Source organism: Boleophthalmus pectinirostris, unplaced genomic scaffold (genome assembly GCF_026225935.1).
Source record: "Boleophthalmus pectinirostris isolate CB_2022bp ecotype Guang Dong unplaced genomic scaffold, ASM2622593v1 HiC_scaffold_22, whole genome shotgun sequence".
Classification (NCBI taxonomy): Eukaryota; Metazoa; Chordata; class Actinopteri; order Gobiiformes; family Gobiidae; genus Boleophthalmus; species Boleophthalmus pectinirostris.
This window is the reverse complement of record NW_026571190.1, coordinates 20,002,050-20,030,027: the sequence shown is the minus strand read 5'-3', so window position 1 is coordinate 20,030,027 and position 27,978 is coordinate 20,002,050. Positions and strand designations below refer to the sequence as shown.

At 38.0% G+C, this 27,978-nt stretch overlaps 1 protein-coding gene across 3 annotated transcripts; it reads left to right on the top strand.

Moving 5' to 3' along the window:
* myh11a (myosin, heavy chain 11a, smooth muscle) lies at nucleotides 1-27,953 on the top strand. Of its 3 annotated transcripts, XM_055157762.1 has the most exons (43): nucleotides 1-175; nucleotides 4,125-4,489; nucleotides 5,660-5,813; nucleotides 8,923-8,950; nucleotides 10,844-10,943; nucleotides 11,064-11,090; nucleotides 12,770-12,862; nucleotides 12,957-13,020; nucleotides 13,155-13,253; nucleotides 13,411-13,554; nucleotides 13,869-13,964; nucleotides 14,052-14,170; nucleotides 14,507-14,659; nucleotides 14,962-15,135; nucleotides 15,368-15,541; nucleotides 15,624-15,738; nucleotides 15,842-16,035; nucleotides 16,121-16,242; nucleotides 16,316-16,385; nucleotides 16,663-16,823; nucleotides 17,103-17,211; nucleotides 17,320-17,451; nucleotides 17,834-18,040; nucleotides 18,689-18,826; nucleotides 18,900-19,023; nucleotides 19,132-19,303; nucleotides 19,632-19,844; nucleotides 20,300-20,444; nucleotides 20,845-21,051; nucleotides 21,131-21,235; nucleotides 21,520-21,672; nucleotides 22,061-22,309; nucleotides 22,517-22,729; nucleotides 24,322-24,534; nucleotides 24,972-25,133; nucleotides 25,214-25,342; nucleotides 25,433-25,521; nucleotides 25,607-25,730; nucleotides 25,790-25,998; nucleotides 26,087-26,195; nucleotides 26,273-26,445; nucleotides 26,645-26,675; nucleotides 27,045-27,182. In XM_055157762.1, the coding sequence occupies exons 2-42, from the start codon at nucleotides 4,148-4,150 to the stop codon at nucleotides 26,667-26,669; spliced, it is 5,829 nt and encodes a 1,942-aa protein (XP_055013737.1). In that variant the 5' UTR covers nucleotides 1-175; nucleotides 4,125-4,147; the 3' UTR covers nucleotides 26,670-26,675; nucleotides 27,045-27,182. The 3 variants fall into 3 exon arrangements, with proteins under 3 accessions (XP_055013737.1, XP_055013736.1, XP_020797529.2); XM_055157761.1 differs by lacking the exon at nucleotides 26,645-26,675 and having other exon boundaries at nucleotides 2-175; nucleotides 27,045-27,953; XM_020941870.2 differs by lacking the exons at nucleotides 11,064-11,090; nucleotides 26,645-26,675 and having other exon boundaries at nucleotides 2-175; nucleotides 27,045-27,953.
* The last annotated feature ends 25 nt before the right edge of the window (nucleotides 27,954-27,978 follow it).

The window sequence follows — 27,978 nt, the reverse complement described above, 5'->3', positions numbered from 1 at the left end:
CGCTCCGCACCACGCGGCTCCACCTCCTTCTCTCAGCGGGGCGCACTTTAAATGCTACGTCTCTGAATTAGACGAGGGTCATTTGGACTGTTACAGTTGGAGTACCTCGTCACAGCCTCTCCTCTCAAACCATCGACCTAAATTCATTACCCCAAATCGGATTTCCTGTCATTATGTAAGTACAGTGTTTTTCTACTTTTATAGCAAATGCTAATTGCCGCATGGTTTGTTATGGTCCGCAAAAACAACTTCACAGTAGCATCAGAACTTGAAAAAGTGTGGTAACATTTTTTTTTTATTATTCAGAACTAAATACGTGATCATTGTTAGAACTACTACAAAATGGACAGACAATTAAAAGGGAAGTAATAAGTTCAAAGTGAATGTCATCGAATTGACCACTAAGTTTCCTGTTTCCCAAATAAGGTCATGCAAGACTGTTCTGTGCATTAAGATACAAACAGAGGTCGGTTTGTTGCTGTTATTGCATAGCTTTTTCTGCGCACTCAGAGTTTAGTGCCATATGTTTGTTTAATTAATTATTTACTGAAGATTTTCCTCTTTTTTCCCAGAAACCTTCAAAAAGATAAGCATGTCAAAAAAAGGAATTAAAATGAATTTATAATAATTATGTGCTGCCCTGTTAATCTTAACTGGACAAAGTAATATTGACCTCACCATATTAAAAAGCCCACCCAAGACTGTTCTAAGAATCTTGTGGTCATTGCATTTTATTGTCCTAATTTGAACTTGTCACTATTCATCATAATATAAAGCTATTGAAATTACATTGCTCTGGGGGTTATTAGCACAATTATAACAGGAAGTATGTTAGTGAAGCAGCCAGCAGAGGAAATGAGCTAAAATCATTCACAGGACCTGCATGGCAACCGCAAATAGAAAGGTCATTTCGTCTCATGAGAAAATGGGTTTATTATTACTTGGAATATGCTTATTATTTCAGATGGGGACTCTGATGGTTTGTCCTATATTGGAAAGTGAGGTTATGTGCAAGTCACTCTTAAAGATGTGAACTTGTTTTATTGTATTATTGAGCTCTTTTTCATTTATAAGTAGCACCTGTAAAGTTGATGAGTTCATTCATCCATAAGAAAAACAGTGCCTCGTGGACTTTCTAATCTCTGTTTTTATCGACTTTAACGTTTTCTGCTTTGATTTGGTTTGCATGATCCTGTCAGCTCCACTTAGCAGCTCCACAGACAGAACCATTACAGAGATATGTTGACACAACTCTCAGGAAGAGGAGGGAGCAGTGATAATATTAAGATAATGAGCCAGGCAAAGTTTAAAGGGTTACCGGCAGCGTGGATGTGATCAGCCAGAAAGTCAGGTTACTCTGGGTCTTAACCTTTTCAGAAACACCACCTCCAAAAATATTTTATTTCAGTATTTAATGGATGTGAAGTAGGCCTGTCATGATAACAAATTTTGAAGCATGATATATTGTTACAGAGAAATACTCCGATAAACAATAATGTTGAACAACACACAAACAATAATATTGAAACTATTTTATATCACTGACACAAAGCAGGATAATCCTAGTAAACCAGTTTTAAATATACAGTATCATTAAAAGGTTTGAGCTGCAACAAATAAATAGCAGAATGAAGCCAGCTCAAATCTTATATTACAACAAACATAAGAAAAATCTCGCCATTATTGCAAAGAAAATTATTCCAGCTTCCATGTATTGAATGATAAATTAATATAGCAATTATAGTGACAGCCTCGATGTAAAGACATCCAGGCAACTTGAGTAACAACAAATGCTTTCACAAATAGATTTGTCTATTTAAACCATAAAATTAGTTACCTATTGTACCTCTTTATTTTAATAGACTAAAATTTAATAGTATCAGCTGACAAATGTAGGTCTAAGCTTGGATTCAATCAGAACCAAACCAAGATTAAACCAGGACTGAATCAGGTGTGAAGTGGGGATAGGAAATATTGGCCAAATGAATATCTATATACTCAATAAACTACAAAAAACAATAATTATTCTTCCCCCTGTAGTACCATTGAGAGTAATAGCCTTTGATTTAAAACATGCTACATTTCTTCAGCATACAGAGCTTGCCAAATGTTGTAGCTTTTATCTTTTAACTTCTTTTAAACTCAATATGTCATGAGTCCTTGAACGTCTCAGCTTTATAGATCCCTTGGGTACAATCACAGCCTTTCTCAAGATTCATTTTTCCCATAGTTCTGACTTCTCCACACAGTTTCACCATTGCCAGTTTTAAAGATTGAAAGCAGCAGCAGTTACAGCCTGAAGTTTGGAGTAATTGTTTGAAACCCAAGTGCCGAGCAATTATCCCTCATCTTTTCAATGGTAAATCCAAGATGGCAGATTATTACTGTATGACTCAAGGTTCTATTACAACCACTGGGCTTGAGTGGAGCAGGTGCCATTTCTGTATGGAGTGTTCTTATTGGCCTAATCTTTCAAACACTATATTCAAAAGAAATATCAAATAAGCAATTCATCACATTTTAATCTAATCAAGATGCACTTGTTTTAAATCATGATGAATAGCTTGTGTATATAGTGTATACAATTTGGACGTCAATACAAGTAATAAAATATTGCAGTGTAGTTTGATTGTAGTTGCAAAGGAGAACTAGTGATGGTTTTTATGAGGTTGAGTACTTGGCAGTTAGATGAATTTTGATATAACTTCTTTTTTTTTTTAGATGTCAGTCTCATCCTCTATCTACCCAGATCTAGTATGAACATCCCCCCAATACTGTTTACGATCCATACACATTACCTAATATTAACTCAAACAAAATATCTGTACATTAACAGAAAAATGTTAAATTTTCCAAACCTAATTATCATACCACTCAGTTTGTGATTCAAACACATAGGTGCATTTAAAAGTATCCCATGTAAACTACAGTATGCAAGCTGCAGCAAGGCCCCCCTCAGCCTCTGTGCTTTGCTGTTATCATTTTGAAGTAAACGGCAGAGCAGTCAGAGACATACTATTCCCTATAAGGCTTTTGTTTGGGACTGGACTTGCCGTGCTGTTTAGGTCCGATGAAAAGAGCACTGCTACAGAGAAGGAGCCCATATATGGTCATCACAGCACGAGACTCTTAGGGGGAGAGACAGGGAGGGGAGAGGCAGACATGGAAAAAAAAGATGTTGTCAATTACTGTATTACATAATGATTAAATTACTATAGACTATGTTGTCAGCATTAGTGTACACATCAAAGATAGCAATGTAGATAGTTTATTGTCATTAGATGGGGAAAAAATTGATTCACATCCTTAATTTTTGCATCTAAATCAAGGGGAGTTTATGTGTGTCTTGTGGAGTGTGTGAAAATGAAGTTTGAGGGTGGAGGCCTGTGAGAAGGAGCGTAAAATCCCCAAAGGATCAAATAAGTTAACTCTTCAAGGTACAACCAAAAGCATATGTCTTTCTAGTGCTTCTTTGACCATTTAATCCCATTCCCAATTAGGTTAATGCTAGTATTTTGTCATTGTCACCTTCTGTATTATTAACACAAAAATACGCATATATGCTTTACAGAGCTTGCATTAATCTACTATGGAAATATTTGAGGCATAAAAAAATATATTCTCTAGTTCAGGGTCAGGGATATATGCTTGCTCCATTTAAATTAGTATGGCTTGTAAAGAAAGTAATTTATACTCAGCGAGTCTCAAAATAGTGGATATTTACAAGGATCGAGATCAGAGATATCATGATTGATGATGAAATTTTAAAGTTATGAATTTTGTGAGAAGAAAAGTCACAAGTGAAAAGTTATTCACAATTGATATTAGCAACAGTGAAATTAATTTTACTCTATTATGTAACCAGCTTTCTGAATGATAACGTAAAAAAACAAAACAAAAACATGTTTAAACCCTTAAGCCCTACATTTAAGTTTACCTATTACTATAGATGACTGTGAAAGCACTTAATTTTGCATCTAAATGTTTCTGTTACTTTTATTAAAAAAATTAACTGACTATAAACTATTCGTGACATCTCTTAGATAATCAGGTATCACATAAACAACTATATAATCACTAAAATGTTTATGCAATATGGTTTCATTATTCTGTCCCTTTTGCAGCTGGCCCTCCACCCAAACCCAACATGTCCAAGACGGCCCCAGGTGAGGATGAGAAGTTCCTCTATGTGGACAAAGACATGTTGAACAACCCCATGGCGCAGGCAGACTGGGCAGCCAAGAAGCTGGTGTGGGTGCCATCGGAGAAGCATGGTTTTGAGGCGGCGAGCATCAAAGAGGAGCGCGGTGACGAGGTGCTGGTGGAGCTGGCTGATAATGGCAAAAAGATGACAGTGAATAAGGATGACATACAGAAGATGAACCCACCCAAGTTCAGCAAAGTGGAGGACATGGCAGAGCTCACCTGTCTGAACGAGGCCTCAGTGCTGCACAACCTCAGGGAGCGCTACTTCTCTGGACTCATCTATGTGAGTACAAACTATAGTACAAATATTATTACCCTAATATGACACTACATGTTTATGCATTGCACGCAGTGCAAGTAACACTGATAATCTTCTATGTAAATATTATATATTATAAATATTATAACTAATGTTTGAGATGCACCAATCCAACCTTTTCAGCAAATTGATTTTACACTATTGATGCTTTACTCTTTACTCTATTGTCAAATAAAGCTTACAGGACAAGTTTTTTAAGGTGCACAACTTATCTTTTCCAATGGGGGGGTCCAATACAATACCTGCTTGTCTGCATGGAGATGTTATTGCTCTCCTTGAGTATTCCACAATATGGACTTACTTGTCTTCATAGAGGCAAGCAGATGACATCAGGCCAAGTTACAGTTCAGATCTGTGGAGAGGCAACACCACTCACAGTAAAATGCATGCTTTTCAAAGGATTTCTTAGCAATACAAACACCTGTAATTGAATAAATGCAAAATAAACATGTTTACTGACATACTATGGAGAGTGGTGATATCTAGATGCAGACAATGGACTCAGGTGGACTCTCCTTCAGAAAAGTTACATTTCCATTTTAAATTAGTGATCAGTAAATAGTCTTGTACATATTACATTAATTCATGAGGGACTATCCTAAACTAAATGCTTAGTCTTTCTGTTGTTTATTTGTAATGATATATGTATTTGCAACAATAATACCACATAAATTAGGACTATATGTACATATATTTAAATTTTTTTTTCAAATGTGTCAGACATTTCCTCATGTAATGACAACATGTTACATTACTGTCAGGTTAAAAATAAGAGTAGAGTACAGTTTGGAAGTGGTCCCTGAATGTTGTCATCTCTGGCCAGGTGTTTTGCAGCAGCATGTCGAAATAATAAGAAAATAGAGTGAGTAATGCATAGTAATAAGAGCATAGCTATTGCATTATTTACTGTGTCACACATAACTTAACCTTAAAACAATTTATCAATACTCACTTGCATATTTCAGCTCTTTCTATTTTAGTTTATTCCAGTTGGGAAGGTAGAGGTCAGAAGTAAATCATTCACAGTCTGTGAATGTCACAATCAGCTAATGGGGATAAAATCTAATAAAAATGTCTGAATTGAGCCAATCTGTCTCCGATGTTGTGGTAAGTTTTGAAATCTCTCTCTTTCAGACATACTCGGGTCTGTTCTGTGTTGTGGTGAACCCGTACAAAATGCTGCCCATTTACTCAGAGAAGATCGATATGTACAAAGGGAAGAAACGTCATGAAGTGCCCCCTCACATCTACTCCATCACTGACAACGCCTACAGGAACATGATGCAAGGTACTCTGCCACCAACACCCAAATCACTGTAACTGCATTTATAAAAGCACTATGTTTGTACTTGAGGGTCTGCCACCGGGTTATGTGCCTGGAGCCAGTTCTGTTATCCTTTTACCTGAAATGTTTCCTCAGTAGGTTTCTGAGGCTTATCTGTTTCCATGGAGAGAAACATGTGACACTACAAGGCCATAAAAACTTCTGCATCTAACAAATACAAAATACATATGTTCAATTCCCTCTTTCTCCTGTTAAACTCTTTCACAGAGGTTAGTGGTAATAATCAATTTTTCACATCCAAGTTCACCCTAAGAAAATATTTGGTGTTGCTGTCTTATATAGCTGGTGCATTTGCCAGACTTTGTCCTTATATTAAATTATTTTCTGGGAAACCCCTCCTCAGTGCTGCGGTTTCAAAGCAGCTTATTTCCCATCGAGTGAAGTGTCTCCTCTGCGTCCAGTGGTCGTGCCCATGCGGTCCCCCGCTGACGTGACGATATACTCCCAGAGGAGGCTACATCTGGATGGAGAGATGGGCGGAGGGCAGTCAAACATTTCCTGTCTCCAAATGCTTCAGTATACGCTCTGCAAGCTCAGTCAAAGAGTCTTCATAGCTTTAGTGACAGTAGAATGGACAGAAGAAATAACACAAACAGTTGAACAGAAATGAAAAATGGACTTGAAGTACTAGGGGCTGTGACATTAATCATATTTAATCTGAACTGTTGTTTAAACTGAAATGTTTCAAAGAGAAACTAGTAGTGGCAAAAGAAGAAATTCAATTTGTCAACTGGACAAAAGGTTATTTGGTCGACTATGCTTTGCAACTCATCCAAGCTGCTTCTTCAGTTCTGGTCAGACGCTGGTGGACACAGCTTTATATCTGTCTGAAGGGAGGAGCTAACTGCACTGAAACTACTCTGAAACTAACACCCTACTTGTTTACAGTTTCTGTTAGTTAGCTAGGCCTATTGAGCTGCACTGAGTGTGGGGTCATACTAGCATAATCTTTTGAACTAGTAGTAAAAATATTCAGCTTAATTTAGAAAGTAAAAATTAAAAGTTATTTTTTATTCATGATCAAACTATTCTTGCGGTGTGACCCAGTTAAAATCATTTAACATAGCACATTTATATAGCCAAAAAATGAATGCACATTTAACAAATGTTGCCTTCTTGTCATGTCTTCAGCTATTTTTCTCCTTGTACAAACACTCTGGTTCTTAAGCATTTTTTAACCCACTGCACTGGAGGGCATTCCCTTACATAACAATTGCATCAGTCTGAAATGCTATATCTATTACTGCTGAGGATAGCCAGGATGTTGCGTGTCAATATAAGCACTTTAAATCCAGCATAAGCCCCACAAATGTAACTGTATGTTTCTCTGTGTGTACGTTTAGGCTTTATTAGCAAACACGCACACAATTGTTTTGTTTACTATTTCTTCCATAAACCATAAACATGATGGAGACAGGCTGTGTGTATGTTTAGACAAGCTTCAGTTAAGGTTCAGATTGAGAAGGGATACAGCTGTGATTTCATAATGATTAGTCTTAGTTTGTGAATATGCGTGGTTGACCCCAGACTATACCTGATTTTGATTACATGTGTTATTTTGCAATGTGGTTGGATTTTTTGTTTTGTTTTTTGTTAAGCAGATAGCAGCACAGGTATGTCCAACAACTTGGACAATTTGACAGTTTTATCAGACTTTTTATGCTTGGTGGGTCCTGAGGCAGCTCAGTAGATTAGTTTGGAAGTCTGTGTACAAATACATGATAAAATTTACCGTAAGTACCAAAACCAACTATGCACACTGTGGTTTGTATTATACTTACAGTTTATAGTATCACATGTGTTGATACAAGATATTAAATCCAAAACTAAAGCATCCATGAGAAAATGGAAGAGATGAACAACATCAATTAGTTGTCTAACATTCTTCCTGTTGTTTTGGGTTAAGTCCAGCTGTTTAGAAAAAAATAAAACCAGGCAACTCCCGGAGTAATTTGTTTTCACATTTTTGTATTTCACAGTGGAGCCATTTGCACTTTTGGGACTGTATCGTAAATATGTTTGAATCTGTCTGTAACAATGTTGTTTTTGGATATTAACATCTATTTACCCCACATTGACATCTGGTTCTCTGCTGCCTCAATTAGGAATTACAGAGAAGAAAGAAGTCAGTTTCTACATGTGGAATTACATAAATAACAAAATTGTTAGGTTGCAATAAAATGAGAATTTATTGGATTTAATAGTTAATTTTTCTGCTAAGCCAATGGGGTCTTCTTGCAACTGTAAAAAATAAGATAGCCTTCACATTTTATTATGTTTAAATTCAGTGCTAATTAAACAATCCTTCTGTGTTGCTTTATATGCAGTTATAAGCAAAATGAATAGGAAAATCTCAAAATGTGCTATATGTACTGTCATTATGTTAAACCTTTTTTACAAAGTTGCTTAAACAGTCTAACCTTCCAAAGGCAGAGAAAAAACTGCTCTTGAGTTCTTACATTGGATTATCTGAGCAGCACAGGTCTGGGGTAATGTGATAGATTTTAATTAAACTTTGAACAATGTTATCTTTGTGGCCCCTCTTACTCGATGAAGGGGACTATTGAATTTAAGGATATATTTAACTAAATGGCCTTACTCTGAGCGGAGTCACTACTAGAAGCATTTAAATCAGATTTTAAAGCATCAGAAGGACATGTTTCTTAGACAGCAAAACAACTTCATATGAGTCCAAATTAAACTTTAAAGGTACACTGTAACTTTTCTGATAGAGGGTACTCCACTTGTTTGTCTCAGAGGAGATGTTGTTGCTTTGCCTTGAATGTTCCACAGTAGGACATTCAACTTATTCATCTTTCATTTATTCAGTTACAGGTGTATTTTTTGCTTGAAAATACCTGGTAAAACATGGCTTTTTAACATGGCTGTAACTTGGCCTGGAGTTGTCGCATTCTCCATGGAGACTGATAAGTGCAATACTGTCGTCTACATAGTGTGTACCCTTTGAACAGAATGGTTATGTAGGCTAGGTTATGTAATTTGCCATTTATTTTTTTTAATAAATATTAACATATTTTAATATCTTTTACAGATCGTGAAGACCAGTCCATCCTTTGCACGTAAGTAACAGGGATTTCCTGTCATTTTTTCATACTATAATCAAGCCTTTCAAGTCTTAATGTGCAAGTTATGTAACATTTTCCAAAACACTAGCCAGTTCATAAGACTAATATAAGATGTAAGAAGATCAGATGTATAATTGATAAGAACAACACTTCGATCAGATGGTAAAAAAGTTTTACATTGACCTTACTGTATTTTAGCATTAATCAAAAGATAACTTGGCCATGATCCCAGTGGACTAAGGCCTTGGTTCCTCTCAGACCCGGGTCAGGAAGTTGGCTCTGCATCCTGATGTGAGAAGCAGATAAGCTTCCTAAATGTTTGCACTCCATGTTGTTTGTTTATTTACTTTGAACGGATTATTCAGAACTATGATTCAGACATCAAGTATCTAGGGACAGATGTCTCCATGTTGACTCTCTATTGAGGGACAGTGGGAGTGAGGATTGAATGCTTGCACACTAACGACTCAAACCTTGCTCAAAGCATATGCATGTTAGCTCTGTGGACAAGACAGCTAACGCAATATTGGACACTCCATTCATAACCTGAATAAAGTCATGCACGAAAGACAAAGCACTGACTCACAATTTACATATTAAGATTTAGTTTAAGATTTATAGCTACCAGTGCAAATATTAATTACCATGCAATAATAATGTTGTGTGTGTGATATCATTCTAACTGTAACTTACAAAAGAAGGAAGGAAGTAGCATTAGGAAATGTGTAGTGGTCCTTGATATGCCAATGTTTCGGAAAGATTAACTGTGCTCCTTCTAGGACTAGGCCAAACGTTTTGTTCATTTTAAGCCCATGCATTCAATGTTAGTTTTTCCTCAATGGAAAAAGTTCACATTGGTCAGATTCTGCAGCAGCAGTAGTTTGATAAATGATAGGAGTAATTTTAGTCATGAAAAAGTTATTGTTTAATTTTGGGTGAGAGTTAAAATTTGGTCTGCGCTTCAGCTGGAGCCTTATAAGGCAGAAACGTTTGAGCAGAACATGGAATGTCATGTATGAGCTACTGTGTGTAGGGAGAGGGGCTGTCGCCATCTGCTCAAAGATGTTTGTCTTTACACCATTTTAGGACTAATGTGGTAAATTGACATGGGAACTGACCTATATTCTCAAGTAAAAGGTTTTACAGGGTCCTGGATGCACTTGAGCACTACAATAGCTTTAGTCAGTTGACAAGGTGTTTTGTTGGGTAAATGCAACTTGTTATACCCGTGAACAAATATTAATAAAACATGCTTACATACTACTGCTGCTGAAGTCTTACTTACAGTCAGAGCCTGAATGTGTGGTCTGCTTACAGTAGCAGTCTAAATGTCATCTATTGTCTTTAGAGCAGGACATTAGTTTGAGCCTAAAGTGCTCAAAAGAGGGACCATCCCATGCCTTTTATGGCCTGTGTCTGAACTGTACAGGATGGATCTATTCGATTAGATTTGTTTTGTCTGGTCAACATTGGAACTGTTGCCTGGATGGAAAAATATCATTAATGATGTAATGGCACTGGATACTATATCAGTGTAACAGAGTAGGAATGAGGAGGAGTTCTTTAGCCCCATTATGGCAATCCTGAAAAAGGTCACTAAGGGTGTATGAAAATATAGGACAGCTATATTGAATAATACTATAGCTGTAAAAAAAAAAAAAAAAAAAGTTTGTGTTGAAAAAATATTGCATATATTGTATAAAAGTATTCAAAAATAATACAAGATATACAAATTCTTTTCATCATCTATAAGGCTTGCCAAGCCTGATAGATAATATACCTAATATAATTTTATCCCTGATGTGGTGTTGGAAGAAAAAGTTTCATAGGCAGTCTGGCCACTAAAAAGCTCATGCCCCTTTTACAATTACCCATTTACTTTCTCAGTGGAGAGTCTGGTGCTGGTAAAACTGAAAACACCAAGAAAGTGATCCAGTATCTGGCTGTAGTGGCGTCTTCACACAAAGGCAAGAAGGACAGCAGCACGGTAAGTTTCTGAAACACATTATCAAACACTTTCCTCGCTCTTACGAAGGAGGTGATCAATATATGCAGCAGAAAAGTGCCCTAAAGTTTAACACTGTATATCGCCATTTCCTCCAAATAGCAACAATCAGGATCACAGTTTGCCTACGTGAGTAAAGGCCTGGCGTGTGTGTTGTGTGGTGCTTACGTGTGTCTCTCTCTAGGTTCAAAAAGTGCATGAAGACAGTAGTTTTTACACATATACGGTTAACTGGAGCTCCATAGAAAATAGTCATCTTGATATCTGACACCACTGTAGTTTTGATTTCGACTGCATGCTTGTTATTAAACACATTACAGAGTGAGAGAGGGCCTCAGTTAGGTCTGGCCTAGTCCTGAACTTTGGTTTTCCTGACACACTTCCACTGCCAGTTGAGGCGGGACGGGGCAGCGGGAGCAGGAGGGGGCCTCTTTGACAGTGAAAGTGTTCTTCACAGATCAATGCACAGTGTGAGCATGAAACAACTCCTTTCTGAAAAATCAAACATCACTGACCTCATCTGTTCCTCTTTACTTAACTTAATATCTATATAGACTATATTTGAACCTCTCATGTTAAATGGATGTTACTATGCTGTAAAGTGGACAACTAAATATATTTTTCTTAGTACAGGAATGAGTCATTCTCAAAACATTCCTCTCTTAGTTTTAAGCTGATGTTATTTCTGGTCATTTCACAGACATCCATTTTAAGTATGAAATTGAAGAATTCTGAGCATGATGTTATCATTTTAGATGGAGGGCAGGGACCTATGTATCTCTATGGGTAATTCTAACTTTTTATCAATCTTTATCTTAATTTTGTTGTTAGGAATTGGGTCCACACATATGCCTTAGGTTGTGGCTTAAAATTCTTTCAAATAATAACAGTTGTATGATTATGAATAATAGCATATTAAAAACAAATTTTTGTTTGTTTTGTGTGGGTAGGCCTAGTAATTATTGAGATATTAACCTTAAATCAAGCCCAAACAGTTAAAAGCCAAATTCTAACAAGAATTTCTGACCCACAGCTCAGTTTTAAACTATGAGCAGATGTTGTGGTGTGATGTAAACCCAGCCTATTGCCTCCAAATTTAATTGCTAAAATAGTAATTTTTCAAATTATTGTGCTCACAGAGGTGCTAAAATATTATCATATCACATACCTCATTGGGTATGACTATGTCACATGTATGGATACTTGTGTAATGTAAGTGCAGTTTCAAAATAGTGACATGTCTTAAGTAATAACTCAACTTTTTTCTCTTTTCACATTGTCCATGTATTCTAGTCATAATTTCCTTTTTCAACCAAGACAACTCTTCACTCTGCTTTGCCAACTCTGATCTGCCGTCATCTGCTGGTCTGTACCTGTCTGTCTATCTATCTCTCTCTTCTTGAAAGAAAACATAATGGAAGATAAACCATATTGTTATCCATGTTGCTTTAGCTTTATCACACGTAGCCTTCGTTGAACTGCTGAGTCTAGAGTATTTGAGACAGAGGAGATTTGAGATGTTCTGGTGTCCTGTACCTGACCCTGACTGCTTTGATCCAATGGATTAGCTCAACTCAAAGTGAAGGAGTAGTGTACCAATGTAATTACAGTATGCTTAACCTGGTTTTGATGGTGATAATATAATACAGTCAGAAGTCTTATAGTTTAAGTTAAATGAAAAAACAAATATGATGGGTCTATACCTCATGCAACTTTAATCTTGCTAAGGTTTCTGCCAAGTTCTTCTTATTTAACACAAACATCTGAATATTTCCATGATGATCATGCTTGCTCACTGTTGCCACTAGGGGGAGCTGGAGAAACAGCTTCTGCAGGCTAATCCTATTCTTGAAGCCTTTGGAAATGCGAAGACCATCAAAAACGACAACTCTTCAAGATTTGTAAGTTTTGTGTTGTAATACTGAACACAAAAAATGTGATTAGTAAATATTAGCAATATAATATATACACATGCTTTTGATTTTTTGTTGGCAGGGTAAATTCATTCGTATTAATTTTGATGTGACTGGCTACATTGTTGGAGCTAATATAGAGACCTGTATCCTTTGTGAATTTTTATGTGACCATAATCTGAAAATTTACCTTTTGTTGAGTAACATTTTTGTTTTATGTTAGCTGGACAAATTAGAATTTTTCTTTTAGCATTTTCTTTAACTCCTTGAATGTCTGCAGACCTGCTGGAAAAGTCTCGCTGTATCAGACAGGCAAAAACTGAGAGAGCTTTCCATATCTTTTACTACATGATCGCTGGTGTTAAGGATAAACACAGGGGTAAGACTGTCATCACTCGCTGAGATGGAGCCAGTATTCACTGTGCTGAGTATATGTAATTTGTATCATAGATGTCAAAAAGGGAAAACCTTTTTAGATTTCATCATACTCATCATATCATATTTAATAATTTTCTTTTGTGACGTTGCATTATCAGAGGAGCTTCTCCTGGAACCGTTTAGCAACTACCGGTTCCTTAGTGCGGGACACGTGCAGATCCCTGGACAGCAGGACGACGAGATGTACGAAGAGACAATGGAGGCCATGGACATCATGGGCTTCACGGACGAGGAGAGACTTGGTAACACGCACTACACACAAGTTTAAATTTTATTTAGAAATGAACCCTTTTGTGACCATAAGGTCAGTTTTACTGGAGTTCCAATTGTTGAAATAACATAATTTCTGCAGCAAACAACAAAATATATCAGTGTTCTTTCAAATGTTAATGCTCTTTATGTGTGTTATGCCCTTAAGGTGTACTCTGAGCATAATCCATAATCCTACTGTTAAAACATTTTAAAAATCACATATAGATATTTCTCCATAACTGCTCAGACCCATTATTTATCTTTTATTTCATATATCTTTAGCCTTTGGATTTGTTTTTTCCAGACATCCTGAAGGTGTGCTCCACAGTCATGCAGCTGGGAAACATTAAATTCAATAAAGAGAGGAACCAGGAGCAGGCCACAATGCCAGACAACACAGGTAAAATACAGATAGATACTATTAAATCATCATAAATTATACTGATTGAAAGCTTATGACAAGTTTAACTTTACTTTGTCTCCATAGCGGCCCAAAAAGTGTGTCACTTACAGGGAATTAATGTGACCGACTTCACTCGAGCAATTCTCACTCCTCGCATCAAAGTGGGACGAGAGGTGGTGCAGAAGGCCCAGACCAAAGAGCAGGTAACACCACTGCCCCTCACAGTGAACTAATATACAAGCTTTAAAATGTATAAATATTAATTAAAAAAAAAAAAAATACATGATCCTGGGCCTTTACTGAAAACTACTTGAACAATATTACTGCTATAGAATCAATTTAAGTAGCCCCAGAGTTGTAAGAGGGGGCTGGGATTTTGTTATTTGTACAATACACCTCCCCTCAGTATTGCAATAAATACCATTCTATGAGCTTAATTAAGTAATAATCCCATAAAGAATGAGTTTCATAATGTACAACTCTATCTGATTGTAGACATTCCCTTTTACTCACTGTTTCTGTGCTGTCTTCTCTTCCAGGCTGACTTTGCTATTGAGGCCTTGGCTAAAGCAATCTATGAGCGTCTTTTCCGCTGGATCCTGTCCAGAGTCAACAAGGCCCTGGATAAAACCAAACGTCAGGGAGCCTCCTTCCTGGGCATCCTGGATATTGCAGGATTTGAGATCTTTGAGGTACTGATGCATAAATAGTACATGATTCTTTCCCTTTTCCTTTTTAAATGTTGGAATAAAGTGCTAATCTACAAAGAGTTCAAAAAGGTGACATAACTTATATGTCATATTCTTATTTTCATTTAGTAGTTTATTTGTTTTTGTTTAGATTCTTTACGTAAGAAGTTGGGCTTTTGTACATCTATTTATTGGCACTCAACTATGTTTTTAGTTTATACAGTTATTATTCAGATTATCTATTCTTGCATGAATATTGCCTAAGATTTTTTCCCTGCTTGTAATTGTTGCATTTTTTGTTTCAGGACAACTCATTTGAGCAGCTCTGCATCAACTACACCAATGAGAAGCTGCAGCAGCTTTTCAATCACACCATGTTCATCCTGGAGCAGGAGGAGTACCAGCGAGAGGGTATCGAGTGGAACTTCATCGACTTTGGCCTGGACCTGCAGCCCTGCATTGAGCTCATCGAGAGACCAGTGAGGAAATAAGCTTCTGTGGGGGAGCCAATGTTGACAATACGTTTTTTTTAGAAGTTTTAATGCCATACTCTGGAACAATTCAGGCAGTCAATCCATGTATACAAATGATGAACAAAATCTGTGTTATTTTTTTCATAAACAATTACAGCATTATGTTGTTGACAATGGTCTATGCATAGCACAAATGTGGTAGAAAAGTGATATAAACTATTGTTTTGATTTTGTGTAGAACAACCCTCCTGGCATCTTGGCCCTGTTGGATGAGGAGTGCTGGTTCCCCAAAGCTACGGATGTGTCCTTTGTGGAGAAGCTCATAAAAACACAAGAAAACCATGTCAAATTTTCCAAAACCAAACAGCTCAAGGACAAGACAGAGTTTTCACTGTTCCATTATGCTGGCAGAGTAATTATTATTGTACCCAAACAAAAGCTACATATAATATTTACTTTTTATACTCAGTTTATACTTTACTTTATGTTTGAAGGTGGACTATAACGCTACTGCCTGGCTGACTAAAAACATGGACCCTTTGAATGACAATGTGACAGCTCTTCTCAGCAACTCCTCCAGCCAATTTGTTCAGGAACTATGGAAAGACAGTAGGACTTTCAATCAGCACTTAAATATGCACATCCATAGCTCCAGTTATTAATAAGTTGATACAAGTGTTGGTTTAATAACTCACTGCATTGTGAATTTCAGCCGACAGAGTGGTTGGTCTGGACACGATTGCCAAGATGACTGACAGCTCAATGCCCAGCGCCTCAAAGACAAAAAAGGGCATGTTTCGAACTGTTGGGCAGCTCTACAAAGAGTCTCTGGCTAAACTCATGACCACTCTGCATAACACACAACCAAACTTTGTCCGATGCATCATCCCCAACCACGAGAAGAGGGTAAAACAAGAAAACTCTAAACAAACCACTGACATGTGAGAAAGGAATTTTTTTTTTTATGTCTAAATGGTTGTGTTTGGTTCAGGCAGGGAAGTTGGATGCCCACCTCGTCTTGGAGCAGCTCAGATGCAATGGTGTTTTGGAGGGGATCAGAATTTGCCGACAAGGATTTCCAAACCGAATTGTGTTCCAGGAATTCCGTCAGAGGTTAGTTAATCTGTATGGACTTTTGAAGTTTGTCTTTGTTTTTATAATAAGATAATACTTGCTCAACTTTTAGATATGAGATCCTAGCTGCAAATGCCATTCCCAAGGGATTTATGGATGGGAAACAAGCTTGCTGCCTAATGGTAAATTATAATGATATTATATAAATATATCGTATATTTATTATAAAATAAATACTTATAATAGCTATACTTTAATTAGCCATAAACACAATTAACAAATATTTTTCACAATTAACATTATTATTATTATTTTTTTTACAATGAACCATTCTCAGTAAACTGTTTTGAATTAAGTCTTTCCATGCTTTATTAGAGCTAATTAAGGTGTAGTTCTTATATAGTGGTACCAATAAATACATATGTTTCATTTACTATTGTTTGTATTGTCTGTGTGTAGATCAAGCATCTGGACTTGGACCCAAACCTGTACCGAATCGGACAGAGCAAGATCTTTTTCAGGACTGGAGTGTTGGCACAGCTGGAGGAGGAGAGGGACTTGAAGATCACTGTCATCATCATTGCATTCCAAGCTCAGGCCAGAGGCTTCCTAGCCAGAAAGTAAGACACACATTATCTTATATATTTTATTGATCACGATCCTACAGTGTCTTAGAAAAGGTGCTGTATTCGTAGTTTGTGGAGTTTATGTTTATGGATTTTATCTGTTAAATGTTGAATGTGCTGTGCTGAGCAAGGGTTATGAGACCAAGACAAATTTCTTACTTGTGGGTCAAGTTAATTTTGAAGATGTCAGGAGAGCTAGAGGAAGATCAATATGTTAATGTAAATAAACAATATTTGCATTTTACTTGAATCCTTTTTATGTGTATTGTGAAGGGCTTTTGCAAAGAGACAGCAGCAGCTCACAGCCATGAAAGTGATTCAGAGGAACTGCGCCGCCTACCTCAAACTCAGGAACTGGCAATGGTGGAGGCTGTTCACAAAGGTCTGACCAACAATTATTATCTGAATTCAATACTTTATAATACAGATTCCAAGTTCATTCATTGGTATTTCAGTTATTAATATTTTTGTGCTTATATTTGACCTACAGGTTAAGCCTCTGCTGCAAGTGACCAGGCAGGAGGAAGAGATGAGCCTGAAAGAAGAGGAGCTGCAGAAAGCCAAAGAAGTTGCAACAAAATTTGAATCTGAGCTTAAAGAAATATCACTGAAACACACAGCGGTAAGAAACAGAAAATGTAAATACTGTTTTTGTTCACTGACTATTAAGGGTTCTAAAATATTTAATTTTTTTTAGGACAGAATATCAGTGATTTTTTTAATGTACCTAAATATTTGGCAGCACTTTACACTTTAATTAGACTTATAATGACCAAATAGTTTATAAAGAATGGTTCAAGCTTAATAACTAATTAAGGGGTAATTAAGGAGTTATGTTTAAAGTATTAATTAAACAGTTAAGCCTGAATCATTCTTAATAAACATTTTTTTCATTATGAGTTAAGTCTTTCTTCATACTTTATTACAGCTAATTAAGGTATAGTTATTATTGCATGTTACCAAATATTTTGTTGCTTAATTTCTGCTAAATGATATGATTTTAGGTCCTGGAGGAGAGGAATGCCTTACAGGAGCAATTGCAGGCAGAGACAGAGCTGTACGCCGAGGCAGAGGAGATGAGGGTCCGTTTGGCTGCAAAGAAACAGGAACTAGAGGAGATCTTACATGAGATGGAGGCACGTCTCGATGAAGAGGAGGAGCGGGCCCAATCACTGCTTGTGGAGAAGAAGAAGATGCAGCAACAGATGCAGGTCAATATGATAAAAATGTAATGATGAGAACCAATAAATATATAATAATTCAACGCTGCACAATATTTTGCAGCTAATAGAAATGCATTTTTACATTTGAATAGAATTTATTTACAGACCAAAATTCTAAAATAAATTAAAAAATGCTGTCAGTCTGGTCAGTTGTGTGAAGTATCCCTTAGTCGTCCAGGTAGAATCCATGGCAAGGAGAAAAATCAGGTTGTCAACTGGACAAAAGTTTGTTTGGTCGAATATGTTCCACAGTTCATCGAAGCTGCTTCTTTAGTTCTGAAGAAGCAGCTTGGATGCAGCTCATCCAAACTTTTGTCCAGTCGACAAACTGATTTTTTTCTCCTCCCCAAGTCTGGTCAATTCTTAGTAAATCTGTAGAGAAGCAGAGTTTAAAATATTGAAAAAAAAAGGTAGTATTGAATTATTTATGAGCCCTGTAGCCAGCACAATTATGACATTGTCAAACTATATAATACTTGTACTTTCTTGATTCATTTTAAACAATTGAAAAAAAAATCTTATCTTAGCTCTACCGCTTTACCCATTTTCCCAAAATTGGTGCTATGATAAAGAAACAAGAACTGTCAGTGGCCATAATGTTATGAGTGATAAATGTACACTAAGACTTATTTGTAGGAATTAGAGGAGCATTTAGAAGAGGAAGAAGATGCACGACAAAAGCTACAATTGGAAAAGGTGACCTGTGAGGGAAAGATAAAAAAACTCGAGGACGACATCTTAGTAATGGAGGATCAGAACAACAAACTACTGAAGGTAAGTGCTAATGTAATGCTGTAAACTGAATCTGAGACTTCAAAAATCTCACTGTTGGATATTGATATTTTAGGAGAGAAAATTAATGGAAGAAAGAATTGCAGATTTCAGCGCTAACTTGGCAGAGGAGGAAGAAAAATCAAAGAACCTCACGAAACTCAAAAACAAACATGAGTCTATGATCTCTGAACTGGAAGGTAAAGTTGTTGCTACGTTAAAAGATAAAGCCAACAAACAGAAATAGTTAATAGTAGAATAAGAAGATAGTAGATCACTAGATTTGTATTGCTGTTGCATGTTTTCAGTTCGCTTGAAGAAGGAGGAGAAGAGTCGTCAGGAGTTGGACAAGGCCAAGAGGAAGTTAGAGGCAGAGTCTAATGACATGCAGGAACAGATAGCAGACCTACAGGCTCAAATCGCAGACCTCAAAGCACAACTCGCCAAAAAGGAGGAGGAGCTACAAAATGCCTTGGCCCGGTATAGACCACATGCTGTGTGATAATGTTATAAATTACAGATATGCCACTTAGATTTGTAGTATCTGTGATGGTGATATATCTTGATATATATGCCCTGCATGCTACTACCAGGGTCTGTAGAGTCTGCTGTATCTTACATTTTTATTCAACTTATTGTACGCCAGAGTCTGAATATAGAATCATCATATTGAACACTTTTTTCTGAGTTCAAAAGACTAAAGCATTATTTTTATTTGCACTTTACAGTTTTTCAGGTATGATTCTGATTTGGTCATTAGACATATTTTTTATTTTAATGTATTTTTTATGCACTGATCTTAAACCAGGCTAGAAGATGAGACAGCCCAGAAGAACAATGCACTGAAGAAGATCCGTGAGTTAGAGGGACACATCTCAGATCTTCAGGAGGATCTGGACTCAGAGAGAGCCGCAAGGAACAAGGCTGAGAAGATCAAGAGAGACCTGGGGGAGGAGCTAGAGGCGCTGAAGTCTGAGCTGGAAGACACACTGGACACCACCGCTACACAGCAGGAGCTCAGGTCAGTACAAACCAACATGAGGGAAAAATAAATGAGCTGTTTATTCAGTAATTTATTAAGCTGCATGGGATAATGCACTGTACTGTAATGTGGTGTATGTATGATGAACAGCAATCTCTAAACCTCAAACTCATAACAACAACACTTCAATTAAACAGTTTTAAATAATGAATATTTCAAAGCTTTGTTTTAAATATTTTGCTGTAAACTTAAAGTAATAAATGATCTTCTTTATTTTATTTTGGAAATCTGTAGTTAATTTTTGACTAACTTACTTGCTGTTTCTTTGAAAATTTACAATTTACATTGTACAGGTTGAATTATGTTAAAATTTTTAGGTTTGATCTTTTGAAACAAATATTCCAAAAAGTTGTAACATTTAAATGTGTATACTATATTTTCACATTTTGGTATCGTATCCACTAACTTACTTTATGTTCAATATTTGTGGCCAGAGCTAAGCGTGAGCAAGAGGTTACTCTGTTGAAGAGAGCCATAGAGGAGGAGAATCGGACCCATGAGGCCCAGGTCCAGGAGATGAGACAGAAGCACACACAGGCTGTGGAGGAGCTGACGGACCAGCTGGAGCAGGCCAAACGAGTGAGGACTATCAGGAAACATCACTGTGTTTATAGTTAAGAATACCAGCAGGCATGATAATGTAACATATTTAAAGACTAGAGGCAGGGCTTTATTTTAGCACATATGGTGAATTGTGACTATTTACATTTGGCTTTTAGTGGCAGTACAGGAGGAACATCAATGCTATAGCCATATAAAACAACACTAAATGAGGAAACAAAGCAAGCATTTTTACACAATGTCTACTCAATTCAATTCACATCACACAACCTAACCTCATCTACCCAGCTACAAGACAATGGTAAAAGCCTTGAAAAGTGTCTAAATACATTACTATGAAAGAAACATATATATAAACTAAACTGAAGGAGCTTTATAAATATGTGATGCAAATATAATGTTATGTCCCTTTTTTTAGGTCAAGTCAAACCTGGAGAAGGCTAAGCAGGCTTTGGAAAAGGAGACTTCGGAATTGACGATGGAGGTGCGCTCGTTGTCCCAGGCCAAACAGGACGGAGAGAACAAAAGGAAGAAGCTTGAAAACCAAGTGGCAGATTTGCAGTCACGTTTCAGCGACAGCGAGAAACAGAAAGCAGAGCTGTCAGACAGATGTGCAAAAACAACAGTAAATAAAAACGTATCTTGTAATTAACATGCAATTATGTGATATATGAGTGGTATTATTTTGCTTTGTTATGATTTAGGCTGAACTGGAGAGTGTGACCAACCTATTGAATGAAGCTGAAGGCAAGAACATCAAACTGAGCAAAGATGTCACCAGTCTCTCCTCTCAACTCCAAGACACACAGGTACCGGCCGTTCCTTGAAAGAGTCCTGTTTTATTTCAATTTGTTCATTTACGCTGCATTTATCTGCATTTCACCCCTATACCATATCCCAAACCATATCTTTCTCTACATCCACAGCTCAAAATCTCTGTTCATGTTCATACCCTAAACTTTGTAACAATAACATCTACCATACTGCCAACACTACTACTTTTCTGCCTCATATTTTTTTCATATCTCTGTCTCTGTATCCTTGGGGTAGTTAGTATTGATTTGTATTGGTTCGTGTTGTATTACTGTTGTAGGAGCTTCTAGCTGAAGAGACACGACAGAAACTTCAGTTGTCAACAAAGTTACGGCAATCAGAGGATGACAAGAACAGTTTACAGGAGCAGCTTGAAGAGGAGATGGAGGCAAAGAGGAATGTGGAGAGACACGTGTCCACACTCAACATCCAGGTAAGTCATTTGCATGAAATAGTAATGTACATATGTGTTGGTTATTTTTCTGATACAGAAAATTTAACTTTATAATAATGTATAATATCATAACAAAAGTCAAATTTTATTGAATAAAATAAGATGCAAGATTAGTCACAAATGTTTGAATCTCAAAAATATAACAAATAAGCTTATGATGGGGAAAAACATTATAACATAGTTAAGCCATGAATTACAAATGTTTCCTTAATAAAAGTACAGAATATTTTGGCATTCTTAACAGCTTTTAACTAAAGATTTTTACATTTTAAAATAAAATAAAATCAATGCAATGTCAGCCCTCACTTGTGTCTGTTAAATGATATTGCATGAAAACATTCTAATTCGATAAATGTTGTTTGTCCAGTTGTCAGATTCAAAGAAGAAGCTTGAGGAAATGTCTAGCAACATTGAACTCCTGGAGGAGGGAAAGAAACGCCTGCAGAGAGACTTGGAGTCAGCCAACACTCAGTTTGAAGAGAAGGCCTCAGCGTACGACAAACTGGAGAAGACCAAAAATAGACTGCAGCAGGAGCTGGAGGACACCCTTATGGACCTGGACAACCAGAGACAGATTGTGTCTAACCTTGAGAAGAAGCAGAAGAAATTTGATCAGGTGAGATGACATTATCAGGTTTATTTATTCTTAGTAACATTCAAGTCAAAATTTCAGATAGATGGCACAGTTTTTAAACAAAATCTATAAATGTTGAAAGTCCGTTCCAGATAGGGTTGGGCCTACAAACTCTTTTTCGAGTCGTGAGCTCTAGAATAATGTCGATATGTGTATACATGAATTTCACCAAATAACTTTCACTTTCAGATGCTTGCTGAAGAAAAGAGCATCTCCAGTAAATTTGCAGAGGAGAGAGACCGTGCAGAAGCAGAAGCCAGGGAGAAGGAGACCAAAGCCCTGTCTCTGGCCCGGGCTCTGGAGGAGGCCCAGGACTCTCGTGAGGAGCTGGAGAGAGTTAACAAAGCTCTGAGGATTGAGATGGAGGATCTGATCAGCTCAAAGGATGACGTCGGCAAGAACGTAAGAGCTTAATTTAAAATGTATTCTTCTTAAGCACTTAGGCACTTTGTTATATGCTTTTTAAAAAGCTTTGGAATGAAGAAAGCACAAATCTTAGTTGCTGTGGCCTTCTTGATACATTTATTTTGACATTCACTAGCTAGGACCAACAACGACATAGTGCGAAGAAGTTTATTGATAATGTAGGAAGCGAGGCAGAGAGGGCTGGGTTGAGACTATGGGTGGGGGCTCCATCTCAATCTACAATTGGCCCAGCCGGAACGGGACCCCCGTGTAGGGGTCTTATGACTCAAAGACAAAATAGGGGATGGGAGGGTGGGGTCGAGTTAGCCGAGACAAACTGGGATGATGGGAAAGGCTGCTACATATAGGCTTCTGGGAAATTAGAGGCGTGGTCAAGGTGAGTTGTGGTTCGCTGGTGAGAGGAGAGGGTGGCTGAGGCGTGGTCCTGCTCCTGAATCTCATTTAATCGTATTAACTACATGTATTGGTATACCCATTAATATTGTCATTACTTTGCCTTTACATTCCTTTATAATTTTGTGTGCTTTTGTTTCAACCTTTTGTAAATCCTCTGTTTCGTTCTTTTAATGATTTTGTTGCACATTTTCCAATCATGGGGACTTTATTTTGTATAAAGAGGTGCTTTAATATCTGAATATTTCTGCCAAGACATAACTCAGTCTAAAAAAGAAAGGCCCAATGACCGTAACTATACCTCAAGATCTGTAAGGCCATCTCCTCCTGATAGGTTGCCTTAGGTCAATATTTTTTAGGCCAGGGACCCACAAATTGATGCCACGCTGGTGCAGGGACCCCCTACTATATATGGCATACAATTGTGTTTTATATTAAATTGGGCCTAATGTCATGTATACACATAGGCTACGTTCAGACTGCAGGGCTTAATGCTCAATTCCGATTTTTTTGTGAAATCCGATGTTTTTGCGAGGTCGTTCACATTTCCAATTAAATGCGACTTGTCTGTGACTTCAGTGTGAACGGTAAACGGCCCGAAAGTGTCCCGCATGCGCACTGGAGGACATGATGATGTCAACCGCATGCGTCAACCGCAGCGAGCGTGCTCTGCGTTTACGGAAGTTGTCCAAATATGGTCGCGAGCATTGAGCACCTGGCGATTTTACAGTTCCGGTTTCCGCCTGCTTCAGTGACGTTTGTCGCTTGTTAATGACGTGTAGGTCGGATGGATGCGCTTTGGCCGTTCAGACTGAAGTCGCATGTCAAAAGATCGGATATGTATCGGATTCAGGACCACATATCCAAGTGGCCTGGGTCGCATTTGAAAAATTCGGATCTGTGCCGTTCAGACTGTCATTAAAAGATCGGATACAGGTCACATAGAAGCCAAAAAATCGGATTTGGGTCACTTCAGGCTGCAGTCTGAACGCAGCCATAGTTACTCTATTATTGTATATTCAGTACTAGGGGGGTATTGTTGCGATCCTCCTGTTGAAGACCTCTGCCCTGGGCCATTGATAGATTGGCCAAAAACAGAGGACAAATAACCTTTTATGGTCATAAAGTACTGCTATCCTAACCTTAATGTTTTTCTATTTCTTATTCTGACCCAGGTACATGAGCTGGAGAAGTCTAAGCGTGGTCTGGAGGCTCAGGTGGAGGAGATGAAGACTCAGCTGGAGGAGTTGGAGGATGAGCTGCAGGCGGCGGAGGACGCTAAGCTCAGGCTGGAGGTGAACATGCAAGCGCTCAAGGCCCAGTTTGAGAGGGACCTCCAGGGACGTGACGAGATGGGAGAGGAGAAGAAGAGACAACTGGTCAAACAGGTAACACCACACAAGTACAAACAATACTAAGAGACCATTGCAAAACCAAGTTAAGTGTGATATTTATTTATTTTTCATTTCACTACTACTATGCCATACAAATTTTTCTGATTGAGTGTAGAATTTTGGGGGTGATTGTGGCTCAAAGATTATAAACAGTTGCTGTTGTGAACCCTTCTTGGCCCAGTGCATACTGTCATTGTGTCCTTGAGCACACTTCACTCACTTCGTTTACATGGCTGTGTCTCTTATAGTATGTCCATTTACTAAAGGTGTATACATGTAAATGTCGACTGTAATTGACTGAGTACTGTTTTTTAATATATAAAACTGATTTTGCAGTCATTTGCAGTTTTTGTATATTTGTACAATAAACTGTAGCATTTTCAGCACAGGTCCATCAGTGTAACAGGCTGTGATGTATTTAATAACTGAAGGTACGTGAGCTGGAGACAGAGCTGGAGGATGAGCGTAAGCAGAGAGCGAGTGCAGCTGCCGCCAAAAAGAAGCTTGAGACTGACATGAAGGATCTAGAAGGCCAGATCGAGACCGCCAACAAGGGACGAGAAGAGGCCATCAAGCAGCTCCGCAAGCTCCAGGTGCGGGAGGGGGAGGGGTGTGTAAGCATGTGATTCAACAATTATATTTAAATGATGTGTACTGATTGTGCGGACTTTAGGCTCAGATGAAAGATTATCAGAGAGAGCTTGATGATGCCCGTGCCGCTCGGGAGGAGGTTCTGACCACAGCCAAAGAGAGTGAGAAAAAGGCCAAGAGTCTGGAGGCTGAGCTCATGCAACTGCAGGAGGTAAGTCCTCAAAAAAATAAGTATTATCTAAAATTGAAATTGAAAACACAATTATAACTTACTCATTATTACTGTATTATTTTATCTTAGGAACTGGCTGCAGCTGAGAGAGCTCGTAAACAAGCAGAGGCAGAAAGAGATGAGCTGTCTGATGAATTGGCAAGCAATTCCTCTGGAAAGTCAGTTGAACTACCGTCACGCTCTTTTGTGTAAAAAAAAAAAAGAGGTATGGTTTATTTTAGTTATGTGGTTTACTCTTACCAGGTCGGCCTTGACAGATGAGAAGCGGCGACTGGAGGCCAAAATTGCTCAGCTGGAGGAGGAGTTGGAGGAGGAGCAGGGCAACATGGAAATCCTCAATGACAGGCTGCGCAAGAGCGGACAACAGGTAAAATAGTAGATAAGTGTGATTGTAGTGACTGTAATAAAATACTACTGTGTTCCCAGGTGGATCAGCTGAACAATGAGCTGCAGATGGAGCGTACCACCTCACAGAAGAATGAGAGCGCTCGACAGCTGCTGGAGCGACAGAACAAGGAGTTGAAGGCTAAATTGCAGGAGATGGAGAACCAAGTCAAGTCCAAGTTCAAGTCCTCCATCACTACTCTGGAGGCTAAAGTGGCTCAGCTGGAAGAGCAGCTCGAGCAGGAGAACAGGTGAGGAGTCAGAGCAATACAGGTCTATCCTAAGTCTGAATACATTTCAGACATGCTCATTGCATTTTGACCCTGTATATCTGATTAGGGATAAGCAGGCCAATGCAAAGAGCATCCGTCAGAAGGACAAGAAGATGAAGGACCTGATGATGCAGGTGGAAGATGAGAGGAAGCAGGCAGAGCAGTATAAAGACCAGGTAATTAAAATTATCTTTTGTGCTTTTCACCTCATGGTACCTTAGACCAACCCTCTTGTTTTTGCTCCCATGATGAGGCTGAGAAGGCAAATGCGCGTATGAAGCAGCTGAAGCGTCAGCTTGAGGAGTCAGAAGAGGAGTCTCAGCGTGCTACGGCTGCTCGCAGGAAACTGCAGCGAGAGCTGGATGAGGCCACTGAGGCCAATGACGCCATGAGCCGCGAGGTCAATACACTCAAGACCAAACTCAGGTGAGAGGGTCATTGCGATACTTCTGTTACAGACCACATAATAAAGATAATCAAATAAGAATAGAGAAGTCAACATAAGAACAGTGCACACAACTACTAGGCCCAGAAAACAAAAAGGACAAAGTTACAATGATAATAAAATAAACTGTTATTGCCTAAATGTCCACATAGAAAACATTCATGTCCATGTCTATTACAGAGGCAACCCTGAACCCAAGGAGTAACAGCAGGTACCGCTGTAGTTCAGAGCTGCTCATCACTGTTTCCCATTTCTATCACAGTCTACCTGAGACAAAAATGGCTCAAACTCATTAAACGTTGCTCTAATTCACAGCTGGGGCCATCTTTTTCTCAGTGCTTGGTTTAACTGCCCTAAACCAAACTCATTGTCCTGAAACAGGACTCAAATGAGTTACAAAGATAACCAGCGTGCTTAACCCATAACCAAGACACATTTTCTACTGAATTCCTTCTTCTAGAATAAACCACGAGTGGTTTTCAGAAAACATAAACATGTCACTTGCTCTCTGCACTCACAGTCTATTATTTTTGTCTGTGTTTGTTTCTGTGTGTTTTTGTGTGTCTATGTGGTGTTGTAGGCGTGGAAACGAGCCCTCCTTTGGCAGCACTCCTCGTCGGATTGGAGGTGGGCGGAGGGTGATCGAGGATGCCTCAGAGGAGGAGGTTGACTCCCAGGGCGACTACAATGGAAAGTCCACAGAATAATGGATTTGATACCCATCACATAAGATTCAATGCCTGAAATATCATCTTGCCCCATTTACTAATTTTTATTTTTTTTTACCTTTTACAGTTGTTTATGGAGCACATTTTTTTAGCACAAACTAAAACACTTGATATCAGCTAAACAGCTGATATCAAGTACATCAATTATTTTAGTTTGTTTATAAGGTCCCGCAGAAGTGTGATTTATGGTTCAATGTTATTTTCACTGTTGTAGTTCACTGACTCATTGAATACTTTGTAATCATGCAAGGTTTTGTACACAAAAGGTGCCTCTAATTATCACGCTACTGTTAATAATGGAGCCTCAAATCTGCACAATAAGTCACCGTTTCCTTCAAAAAGACACATTATGTAAATCTGATGTATCTTTGATCGTCCTATTGCCTGTTACTGCTGTTACTGATCCAAAGCTGTACTGTAGTGGACCAACCTCCAGTCAGTGCTGCTGTCTGTAGCCAAGGACATATTTAGCCTCTTTAGTCACCTTTAGGTAATTTTTGCACCTTTGATGATGAGTAAAATATTTTAAGCCAAGACAAGGTTTGGGGATTCCTTAAAATGGGAAGCCAAGTCACTTAGGAGTCATTTAATGTTCACAATTTATATTGCTCATTATTGCCCCTTTTCTTAGACTTACTGTAGAGTTCTATATGCACCCCAAACCGGATATTTTATATAATCAAATGATGTTTACATGACACTTTATTAACTGTTGAAGCACCTGCACTGAAAATAAAGAGAAAGTATATCAGTTTGACAAAGTTTTTAATATTTGTCTTTATTTCA

Excerpts from the sequence above, each read along its gene's own strand:
- myh11a (XM_055157761.1), top strand. The coding sequence starts at position 4,148 with ATGTCCAAGACGGCCCCAGGTGAGGATGAGAAGTTCCTCTATGTGGAC. Across the intron at positions 10,944-11,063 it reads GCAAGAAGGACAGCAGCACG|CAACAATCAGGATCACAGTT; the intron begins GTAAGTTTCTGA and ends TCCTCCAAATAG. Across the intron at positions 16,824-17,102 it reads AGAGGCTTCCTAGCCAGAAA|GGCTTTTGCAAAGAGACAGC; the intron begins GTAAGACACACA and ends TGTATTGTGAAG.